The sequence below is a fragment of the Erigeron canadensis genome, chromosome 8 (genome assembly GCF_010389155.1).
Source record: "Erigeron canadensis isolate Cc75 chromosome 8, C_canadensis_v1, whole genome shotgun sequence".
Lineage (NCBI taxonomy): Eukaryota > Viridiplantae > Streptophyta > Magnoliopsida > Asterales > Asteraceae > Erigeron > Erigeron canadensis.
Window position 1 is genome coordinate 29,359,799 of NC_057768.1, and position 12,379 is coordinate 29,372,177.

At 32.2% G+C, this 12,379-nt stretch overlaps 1 protein-coding gene across 1 annotated transcript; it reads right to left on the reverse strand.

Moving 5' to 3' along the window:
• Positions 1-3,526: 3,526 nt before the first annotated feature.
• Positions 3,527-6,152, reverse strand: LOC122610585 (putative receptor protein kinase ZmPK1). Its single transcript, XM_043783561.1, has one exon. It carries the CDS (start codon positions 6,150-6,152, stop codon positions 3,756-3,758), a length of 2,397 nt encoding a protein of 798 aa, XP_043639496.1. The 3' UTR covers positions 3,527-3,755.
• Between the last annotated feature and the right edge of the window lie 6,227 nt (positions 6,153-12,379).

The window sequence follows — 12,379 nt, forward strand, 5'->3', positions numbered from 1 at the left end:
TCCTGAAGCAGTTAGTTCTCATAAGTGTATCTAAAGCCAAAAAATACCTCTTCAAATGGGGAAGAGTAATGATATATTGAAGCAAAAAAAACCTAAGAAAAGGGATGGTATTTCTTTGAATCAACTTTATAAAGAATCTACTGGCCCGATTTTTGTCATGATCATTTGTAGGTGGTGGGATGTTCTAAGCGTTAAGAACAAGTATATAATATAAAAGTTGAGTCATGAATCAACTTTAAAACTTAAATAATCTCTCTTCATAATTGTTGTTATACCTTTAATTGCATAGTTTATTGGGTAGTAAAATTTTGATTTGTTATGTAGTTTATTAGTAGGTACATGTGCATTATTGGAAAAGTAGTAATTGATTATATTGATGATGATTAGAAAGTTCAAAGGGTGGAATGTGAAAAAGACTAAGTAATGTATATGTATATGTAAATCTATGTATATATGTAAATGTGAGGTTTGTTATAAATCGATAGATAGTTAATAAGAATTTATTGAGTTGGGGGTTATAAAATTTGTTTGGTTTATGATGCGGGTCTATATATATGAGGAATCCATCCTTCACATCCCACTTTGCATTCTTCCCTCCTGAAAGTATTTAGTTTTCGTAAGTATACCCCAAGCCAAAATATACATGTTCAAATGGGGAAGAGTAATGACATTGTTGCAAAATAACCCAAGGAAATGGATGCTATTTATTTAGATCAACTTCATAAAGAGTCTTCTGGTCTGATTGTTGTCGTGATTTGTAGGCATTCATATGTGATCAGCGTGAATAACAAGTACATAGTACCAACTTCATCATCTCTAATGAAAAGGTTTATAGACAAGATTGTTTTCTATATAGATGTTCGTAAAAGGTTTATTATATTGTCGATTATTTCATTACATTCTATTTTCACATTTGTGTCCATATTATAACTTTACTCTTACATACAACTCAACTTCATATTACTATAAATCATTTTTAAACTACACGCTAACAATCAAAATAATACTTTTTAAATACAACTATTACGTGGAAACAAATATAAATTATCTCAATCGTGCAACGCACGGGTTTTAAGAACTCGTATATTGGAAAAGAAAGGAACAACTGTTGATAAAATAAATGTAGCAATGGCCAGTGGTTAGCATTTTGTGGCTACTTTGAGAAACTGAGAATGTGACCATGCGACAAATAAAGAAGAATTATAAGGAATATTGTGGGGTTATAGCTTTGGATGTTGGAGATGTTTATCGATAACAATAATGAAAGACATAGGATTATATGTGTAATAAAAATTAAATAACACTCACAAATATATACTATTGATGTCGGCAATGTCGAGAGTATACTTGTGTTTCATACAAAAAGCTAAAATCATGTGATTTTGTTGTTTTTTGTTTTAGTAAATTTCATATTCGCACTGTTAATGTTTTACTCGAACTCTTTCCCATACTCTACTCGATGTTGAAGTTACTCTGCTTTTTCGAAACTTAAAAAGAAAGCTGACGCTCTTTTGTCCCTCGTGACCAAACCTGCTAAAAGACAAGGTATAAATAGATAAAGTTTTTATTGCCAGAAGAGTTACGTTCGATAAATCTTTCACTGGTGAGAAGGCTTCGTTCGTCGTACTGCTCCACATAAATGATGTAAGTATGGGCCGGCTCATCCCTAGAATAGCTTGGCATGGGAAGCTATTAATTAGTGTTCAAAAGACAAAAAAAAAGAGTAATCATGAGTCTCATAATGAACAAAAATGACAAGTAGCTAATTCTTCTTTTTAGAATTACAATTATTATCCATAGAGTTTGATACTTTCCTCTGGTTAGGCACTTCGGGCTTTAACTTCAATTCACGACCTTGTGTTATGGGTTGATAGTTTTTTCAACCGTTAAACATGTTAAAATATAATAACCATTAAAAAGATCGATGCTAGAAGCCAAATAATATAATTATAATTACAATCAAAACATAAACAATGATACACATTTTAAACTTCTAATGAGATTTTAACTACAAAGACTACAAAATATATAAAACTAGTGACAATTACAAAAATAAAGACAAGAGAACATGGAAGTCATACTATTATTTTTCATTTCGTAGTGTTATTGATGCATTCTAAGACAAGCCTCGAGGAAAAAGGAAACAAACAAATTCACACACAAAAAAAATCATGTATCACGAACATGAAATGAGTTAGGCGGCTCCAATGGTTATGGGCCTATAATTTGGGCTTTCCTAAACATATATATAGCCTTGTATTATGGGCCGATATTTCGGGCTTTCTTATGCTAATTAATGCATGGTAAGTTGGTAACCACTTCAAAGTCGAAAATCAAAGTTCAAGCTATCTTTTGGGCATTATGGAAAGACTGGAACTCAGACCAGAAGTCATCTTTAATTTGATGAAACAGTATTACTTTGCTTTCCATTAGATTTCAACTAGATATAAAAAATGTAAGACTTAAACATGCTAACTAACAGATCGAATTTTAGTTTCCATTCAACAACAAAAAATAGGATCGATCAATTTCAGTCGTTACGATTCATAAATAATTTGGCTGGCTAGTTATGTAGAACAGTCTGTAAACCAATTTAAGTTACAACTACAATTGAAAATATAAGGACCCAAAACTAAAACTATATATACATGAATTATAAATTTACTTTCAACCAAAACTAAAACTATAATTTAAACAATACAAACAATATAATCGAAATATAAAAGAAAATTCTAACATTTTATTTTTACGAAAAAAAGAAAAATTAGATATAAAAAGGTTGTTTAGCCTAAGCTGACTTTACTAAGAAACCAATTAAAATCTAACATGTCGACTAATCAAGTAACAAGTCAACTGGTTGAACTTACGAATTTGAAATGGTTTTAAAACATTTTCATACATATGTATTTGTGTTTAGTTTTTTTGTTTGGAAAATGCTAAATGAAGCCCTTAGGGTTTCACTTAACGTGCATAAAAAGGTTGTATATTTTCATATCAAAAGTTCACCCCTGATTTTTGTGTTAACTATACAACTAATTAATGCATCTTAACGAAAACTTTTTTTTTTTTAGTATATCTAATTATATGTACTGGCTTTTTTTTGTTGGTAAACATTTACACTTGCTGAGTTGCTGGTATAGTAAAATATATATATATATATATATATATATTTTATAACAGAGTATAGGTGTTAAATTATTACTTAGGAGTTAGGAACATACCCAACTCCATCCTAAATCCTAATACTTAATTAGCAAGTTGTTCAGTGATATGACTTTATGTTTTTTAGTCGATGGTTTAGTTAGTGGTCTAGTAGTTTTTCCAACATTCATTCATTTGTTTCTTCTCTATCAAATATTAAATACTAGTGAGCCTTTAAAAATTGTCCTCTTCTTCTCGACTACATTTTCAGACATTTCCAAACAAGTCAATACAAAATCTAAACTAAATAAACATGTAGCAGTAGGAACACAAGTGTATATATGTAGCTATAAATTTATAATAAATTATATGTGCCAATGACAAATGCTTAGTATCGATTTGTTAGATAAGTATAATTAAGAAGTTACACGTCTATATATGAACTTTATGCTGACTGAATTAAACAATGCAACACAACTTTTACTCATATTTGAGTTGATTAAGTTGTAGTTTTATGAACACATTGACAACGAAAATAAAATCAAAACCCAATACTGCAAAATACAAAATTTTTCTAAACAGCAATGCTAGTCAAATCCTGTATACTTGTAACGCTAGTTATCCATGTTGGGGTCGAGAAGCATCTTCACGACCTCGCTCATGGTGGGTCTAGCGTCTTTGTCTTCCTCGACACATTGCAGAGCTACCTTTAAAAGATTCTTCTTCTCATCTGTATCAAATTCACCCCTCATCCTAGGATCCAATATCTCCAAGAAGTCTGTCACGGTAAAACTTCCACTAGCCTCGTGTAGCTTCTCCCTCACCCAACTTACGAGCCCTTTTTTATCCACTCTTTCATTATCATCTCTTGCTTGGTCGTTTGTGGGACTCCGTCCTGTTATCATTTCTAGCACCACCATTCCGTAGCTATAGACATCCACTTTTGAAGTAATTGGAAGGTTAAACACCCATTCTGGTGCCATATACCCTCTAGTCCCTCTTATCTTTGAAAACTTGGAATTTTCGGTCACTCCTTGGTGGAATAACTTAGACAAACCAAAATCGGCTACTTTTGGGTTATAATCAACATCCAACAATATGTTATGTGGTTTAACATCACAGTGCAAAACCCATTCCAAGCACTCTTCGTGTAAGTAAGCTAGCCCTTTCGCAACGCCAGTTGCAATTTGTAGCATCATTGGCCAATCAAGCTTATCGTAACCTAGGTTTTCAGCTAATGACCCGTTTTCCATGTACTCATAGACCAAGATCCTGTGTTTTCCCTCGGCACAATAACCATATGTTTCTATCAGGTTCTTATGATTAATCCTCCCAATTGGGCCCATCTCTGCAAAAAACTCGTCTTCTCCTTGGATAGCCTCATGGAGCACCTTAATGGCTACCACTCGATGGTCGGGCAGTGTTCCTTTGTAAACAATACCACCACCACCTCTACCAATCTCGTCTTTAAATTTATGAGTCGCCTTCATTATTTCATCATATGTAAACCTTCTAAATCCGGTAGCAATTGCAAGGTAGCTTTGGGTTGTTGCACCTGAGGGCTGCTTTGTGATATAATAAAAGAGTATGAAGCATGTAGTTTCAATTACACCGAGAGCGATACTAAACCACAACATGAACTTGAGAGACCCATTTGTAGTCTTTTTCTCATATGACCTTGTTAGCTCAATCGTCGAATTTGAGCAATCCAAAGGGAAATCATTAGCAACTTTTTGATCATAGGATAATGCATCAGCCTTTGGCAACTTAAGATAAGTATTGAGACGTGTACCTTTGTATAAGCCATTGTACAACAAAGTCTTTGTATAGCAGATGAAGAAGTTGGAATCCTTATTAAAGTTGTATTGGAAGGCTTTACAGTTAGAGTCATTCAAGCAAGCATTCTTGCATTCGTTGAAAGTTGAGTTTCGCGTAAACACGGTATCAAAACCATAAAATTCCACGGAAGGGAGCTTGACGAATTCGTAGTTTTCACGATGTTTGGAAAAATCAAACGTAGGTTCGCACCCCATCGACCAATCTGAGTTGTTCTTGGCCTTGTACCCTTGCATACAAGTGCATCTCCTTCCTGAATCGCTACTATAAGTACAAAGGCTGTTTGGACCACAAATCCCATGAATTGTACATGTAATTGAAATTGCTTGCCATGAAACTACCCAACTTCTTTTTATTAGAGTGTAGACCCTAATATTGCCATCCAAATCAAGTGTCAGTCTTCTTTGAAGGGCACTTCCGTAATCACTTGTAGAAAAACCAAAATTGTCTGAAGACATGAAATAGCCTTTGGAATCAAGGGAAGCAATTCTACTATTATTGTAAGTAGTTCTTCCTGCTTGCCATGAAACCAACCAAGGACTAGGCCAGTAAACACTTGCTACTTCATCATTATGGAAAACAAGGCGGATCACGTTGTCATCATCAAAGAAGAGTTTGTAAAAGCCAGAAGAAAAGTTTGTTAAACTTCTTGATGATATGAGGAATGTATCTTTGGTAAAAGGTTGGTTTTGAAGAATTGTGTCGGTAGGAAAACTAAAGCTTTGCCAAAGATAAGTTTTTTTGTTTAATTCGGTAAGAACAAGATTACCCGAGTTAAGAAGTTGCAATTGTAAAGGTGAGCTAGATTTAGTATCAGACATCCAAATTCTACGGCCAGCATCCGTTAGAACAAGATTTCCGTCTTTCCATAATGAAAACTTGGAGCGTTTTCCATTAACAGGTTCGTCTCGGTTTGCCATCCAAACGAATGTGTGATTACCATCCGACATGGTATTGGAATACCATATTGCAAAGGTATACACATTTCGACCAATTCGGTGGAACCCAGCCGTGAAAAGGCGATTTGGTGAAACCAAATGATTTTGTTTTTCAACAAAGAGCGATGAACCTTGCGTTAGAATGTTTGATGAAGAAGAAGTTGTAGCAACAAGTGGAGAACAAGAGAGGAAAATGAGTGGTATAAGAAAGAGGAAAGGCAAGTATTGCAAATGCATGATGGTGAAAATAGTAATGCATAAACTTCTACTTTGTGCATGTATTTAATCATACACAAACTATATATAGAAATATTGAAATGGTGGGTAGACGTACTCTCAACTTGTTTGAGTGCACATTGCATGTTTATTGTTATTTAAAGCTTTCAATAACTAGTAGCGGTCCTAGCTAATAATTTGTCATGGAACGGAAAGAATTGAAGTTTTGTTTAATTTAGTTTGAATGACTACTTGAAGTGTACGTAATAGATACAATATTTGAATGCATATATTCTTAATTACCTCCAGTTTATTACCATGATATAAGATTAAGATGAGCCTAGCTAGCTACACATTCAATAAAAGCGCGCTCTTAATCAAGTATCGAATATATATGTATGATTAAGTAGTTCAGTGGCCTTTTTCATTGGTGTTTCAATCTTTATGATTGTTGAGGAAGATGATGTTTTGATTATAATGATCGGTTATTACTTCTCAAAAATAACAAAAGCATTTTGGTAATCCGGCCAGATTGTGAAAGTACGCCTCAGATGTATTGTTCAAATATAGAGTCACATATATATATATATATGTTAATTAGCTAGCAGGACATTTTGTTGTTGACGTTTATGCTTAACACTATTATGCCTAATTATTAAAGCAACCTTTATGACTCTAAGCTTAACAACCCCTCTCAACAAGTGTTTATCATGACACTTCTTTGTTGATATTTAGTTTAATTGATGTTGAATAAAGTGATATTGTTTATCAGAAACTAAGTAGGATTTATAAGGTGTTGATACTAGATATATTATACATATTTTTAAATGATTATTTGTTAGCTCATACGAGTACTATTTTATAAGGGTCAATCTCATATATTCCCTCCTTAAACACCAAATTCACATATTTACCCAATTAAACATGATAATAACATAAATATCCAAGTTAAACCTAAAGACTCTCAAATTTCCCCATTTTCTAAAATAAGTTTAAAAAAAAACTAATTTTACACATTTAAATCCATAATTCATAATAAATAAAACAAATTAACATTTTTACATGCCTGTTCCAAGTGTAAATACGTGCATATATAACACTATAATATATAAATGTATACATGTATATATTAAAAGGCAATATAAATTATAATCATAAAATTTAAATATGACAATAATGTTTAACTAATCATGTACCCAATTAGCGTATGATCCAATAATCTACGCGGTGTAATGACGGCGGATGACACCGGTGGCGTGCGGCAATAGCGGCGGTGATGGCGATGTAATAGCAGTAGCAGCGGCGATTGGTGGTGGTTGTGACGACAAAAAATAATGTAGGCTATTAATGTAATGTGGTGTTGATGAATTGTTGAAACTTTTGAAATTTCAAATTTAATAAAATAAAATTTACTTTATAAAACACTAGAGTTATGTTTGCGTGATGCGGCGGTATAATGGCGGCGGTGACGGGTTGTGGTGACGGGCTGAGATAGCGGTGGCGGCAGCGGTGGTGAAGACGGGTGGTGGTGACGGGGTGGCGGTGGCGGTGGAGACAAATAGTTTAAGTTATTGATATAATGTAGTTTTGATAAATTGATGAAACTTAAAATCAAGATTGAAATTTAAGCTTAATGTTTAGAAAACAAAATATTGAAATTTTAGTTTTGATAAATATAATAAATATTAAAAAAATGTTAAATAAAGCCTTTAGAATTTTACTTAACATGTATAAAAAAGTCTAGATATAAATACAGTAAGTGATAATAGATCATTTTAGGAAAATATAATCTAACAAAAAAGGTACACCATAAAGCAAAACAAACAAAGACTTGTTGAAATTCTTGTAGCTATCCTTTGCAATTGATAACAATCTTTCAATTTCAAAGGTTTCGATATTAATCCTTTCCCTTGCGTCGATTTAATTTTCAAAATCAATTTACTTTTGAATGAAACCGTTTATCGACTGAGCATCCGGTTCACAGTTGGACCGCGCTAGCCCGCTGATTCTGACCAGTTTTAGTAATGCTACTTTTTTTTTCCGAACATCAGTCGGTACACGACATCAAGGAAGCCTCATCATATAATGGTGAAGCCTTGCACGTACCCTAGACAACGAGATGTTGACTATAGGCCGTTACAAGTATTCGGAGAAAAAAACTCTAAGACTTGACATTCTTATGGATCGAACTCAAGACCTTAAATAAAATCTGAGAATACCTCTAACCAGTTGGACTAGTTATCATTGACAGACTGACAGTAATGCTTCTTTAGACCTTTTTATCTTTTCTTTGTTTTCATCTGCTCTTAATTAATCACCGAAGAAGGCTCTCACATTTTTAGATAGAAACTCTTTTTTATGTTATCTTAAAAACACATTTTTATTATCTTTCCGTCTCTATCAAACCATTATTACCATCATCTATATATCACAAAACAAATTAAAACTCACCAACCATTTTATTTATTTGAAAAGATTAAATCCTTTTTACTTAAAAATTTAGGCTAGAAGCTGCTTTTGAAGATTGAGAAATTAAGAAGATCTCGCCCAACTTAACATCTTTACTTTTTGTTTGTTTGAGATTGGTTTTTAAACCGAACTCTTTTCATTTTCATCTTAAATTGCTATTCGTAATACATCAAATAATTACGTGATTAACATAATTATATGTGTTCATGTGTATTGCTAACAAGAAGAAAAAGGAGGAAAATGTAAACGTATGTCACATATAATTATGATCTATCTTGGTTGGTTAAAAACAATTAAATTCCAGAAATGAAAACAGTCTAGAAGCTGATGGTCGTCTATACGGGCATAAATAATAGAAGACGTACGTTTAAGGAATGACCTTTTAAGTCTTTTAAGTCTTTGTAAACGGACCCTTTCTCTCTTCAAAATTTCTATCCTTTTTTGTTGTGCAACTTTTTTTGTTTTTATTTAAAGGCGGCTATTGAACATTCCATTATTATAATTTCTGGCAAGTGGCAAGTGGCAAGGAACTAGAAAGACATAACATATACGAGTTATATAGCGCATAGTATGTATTAGAATTAGAATTTTAATTTTTATAATCGATAGACTTATTGTATTTTAGAGTTTTATTTATTTTTTAATTTGAGAACTATTTTCTTTGCAAGGTTGATAAAATTCTTAAATTATGTATTGGATCATATTTTTTTTTTTCATTCACAAGTGAAAAGATATAAATATGTATCTTGTAAAAAAAAATTTTTAAAGAAACTTTTAAAGTATCCTTTTCTGAACTTGTGAATTAATTTGTTCACATTTTCATTTATATATGAACAAACGGCTATATATAAAGTTTTGAAAAAAAAATCATCTGCAACATATATTTTTATAACATTTTACAAGTAAATGAATAAAAAAAAATGTCATTCAATACATAATATGTGATTTTATCCGTTGACATTAAGTCATCATGTATGGTTTTAATTTGGTAATAGCACACTAAAAAATTTACTTAATAATATATATAAATGAAGACCTTTTGCTATTTATAGTTTAATTTATACTTTTCGTTGATGATGTTAGAAAAAGTTTGTAGTAGAAAACTATTTGAAAATAATTATTTACGTCAAAATTAGTAAAAAAACGAAACTAAAACTCTGAGGGCGTGTTAAAATTTCTGATAAACGAATGACTGAAAAGAAATAAACTTGATAATAATTGGGTGACTTTCTATATACTAGTATTATTTGGGCTAAGTGCGTCGTAATGCAGTTAACTAATCCTGAAAAGTTATTGTGTGCACGAACTATAGGTCGGCTTTATTGTATTCAGAAAACTTGTTCAAAAGTCTCATAGTAAACAAAAGTTATCGGGTAAGAAGTTAGTCGGTCACCACTTTCACGTTGACTCATTGACTGCTTATGTGGCATGTACACAATAACTTTTTGGGATTAGTTTATGCACACAATAAAAAAAATATATGAAAATAAACAACTTTTATGTGAAGTAACCGTCTCATATCCGTTTTATGTTCACAATAAACATAATTTCAGGGTTCCTGAATACAATAAAGACCGACCTAGAATTCATGCACACAATAACTTTTGGTGATTAGTTAAGTGCATTCCGGTGCACTCGCCCTATTACTTTGGATACATATTATGTCATAGCCATGCCTACTATTAATTCTTAACTATTTTTTCAGTGACATATATAAATGTTTATTTTAAAAAAAAAAAAAAAAACTAGCAGTAGGGACAAATTAGCTACTAATACTTCTAATGTGCACGAGATGTTGTATGTGAAATAACGATTAACAAAAAGATTTTCCACTGACCATAAGTCTTCTTAGTTTTGTAGAATTGGTAAACCCGACTATAGAAATTTTCATAGTTTTTTTCTTTTTAACGGTAAATTTGGATTCAACGGCATGGCTCTTCATATACTCAATTCCAATTTCTGAGGAAACCATAATAAGAAAACCTATGTCTCTATTTCCAAGATTTGAACACAAGACCTTTCAGTCTCAGACTCCACCATATATTAATTCATATGTTGATTTTCATAGTTTCTCGCGATATATATATATATATATATATATATATATATATATATATATATATATATATATATATATATTTATCCTGTTATTTTATAATGGACGTTATTTAGTGGTATCCTGGTATCCAACTTAGCTACTGCGGTTTGCACAGAGGTGTCGTTTTTGACTATCTTAAAAGTTGTAATTTTGGATATATATTGCAATGTCTATACATAGAGCAGTGGTATATGTATATATGCATGTACGTCTCTCATTTGCATGTACGAGAAATAGTGCCCGTGTGTTGTGACGGTGATATGGTGGGCTGATAGGTCATATATAGGAGGATTAGTAGGTGATAAGTCATAGAGTGTGTGTAACAACCGCCTTAGAAATAATTTAAATAAATCCATAATATGTTCTAGTTTCGAATATGTGCTCACATGAAGGTCTATTCACTCTTAAATCTTAAATTATAAGACGCGTCTATGGTCTATTGTGATAAGAATGTTAGGTTTCAAGACGTAAGCGATTGTGTTCAAGAAATTCTAGTCTGAAAATGTTTCATTTAGACCCTACAATTATTAGAATCATAAATTAAGGGAAAACTATAAAAGGGTTAGAAAACCCAATTTCTCCACTTCTTCTCCATTTTCATCTCATCTCACCTCTCTCTCTCTAAAAACACACACATACCTTCACCATCTTCACCCACAAAAATTCATCATTTGATTTTGAGTTGTTAAACCAAGATTTCTTGCATTTTTAGCTTCCTTGTGATAATCAAAACATATTTCTAGTATCGATTTTCAGGTAATGACAACAAGTTTTGAGATTTTCATCAAAATAAAAGCTTACTTTTCAAGTGTATGTTCTTGATGATTTGGTCTATTTTTGGTGTAAAAATCGTGTTAAAAGTTAGTGGGTTTGTGTCTAAAAGTGTTTAGTAACCTTTTCGTGATCAAATTTGGGTCGTAAACATGTTTTAATCTTCAAAACCCTCGTTTTTGTTTGAACAGTCCCAAATTCGTCCTAAAAACACTTAAAACGAATTTAGTATCCTGGAAACAAATTTAAGTCTTCCAAAACGAAGTTAAGCTTCAAAACGAACTTAGCAAACTTAAGTCCTCAAACGAATTTAAGGTCTATCTTCGTTCAGATACACCTTACGAACTTAAGGTCTATCTTCGTTCAGATACACCTTACGAATTTAATCTTCGTTCAGATACACCTTACGAATTTAATCTTCGTTCAGCTACACCTTACGAATTTAAACCCTATTTTCGTTAGTTGTAGAAATCAGGTTTTATACTTAGTTGTAATCCAAGTCTATCATGTACAAGGAAACCCTAATTAAGGTATAATCAAGACATATTCGATCTTGTTTATCAAAGTGCGAGTTCAAAGACGTTCATTACGAGTCTAGTGTATGAAAAACACTGTTGAGTCAAACGTTTAAAGATCTTTAGTGATCCAAATCATCAGTACATCAAGGACACTTAGTGAATAAATAATCACGAGAACTAATACATGTATCCATCTATACTCAATGGTTTGTGATTAGGTTGATATCAAGACATACTTGGATTCGAGTAGATATATTTTACTGTATCAGTGCTTATACCCTGTACTTGTAGAACTACGCTTGTAGCAGATCACTGTGAGTCTTCGTAGCCCCTTTTTCTTTACTCATTTCGGGGTGAAAGGAATACTACTTAAGCTTTTATACTTGCCGTAA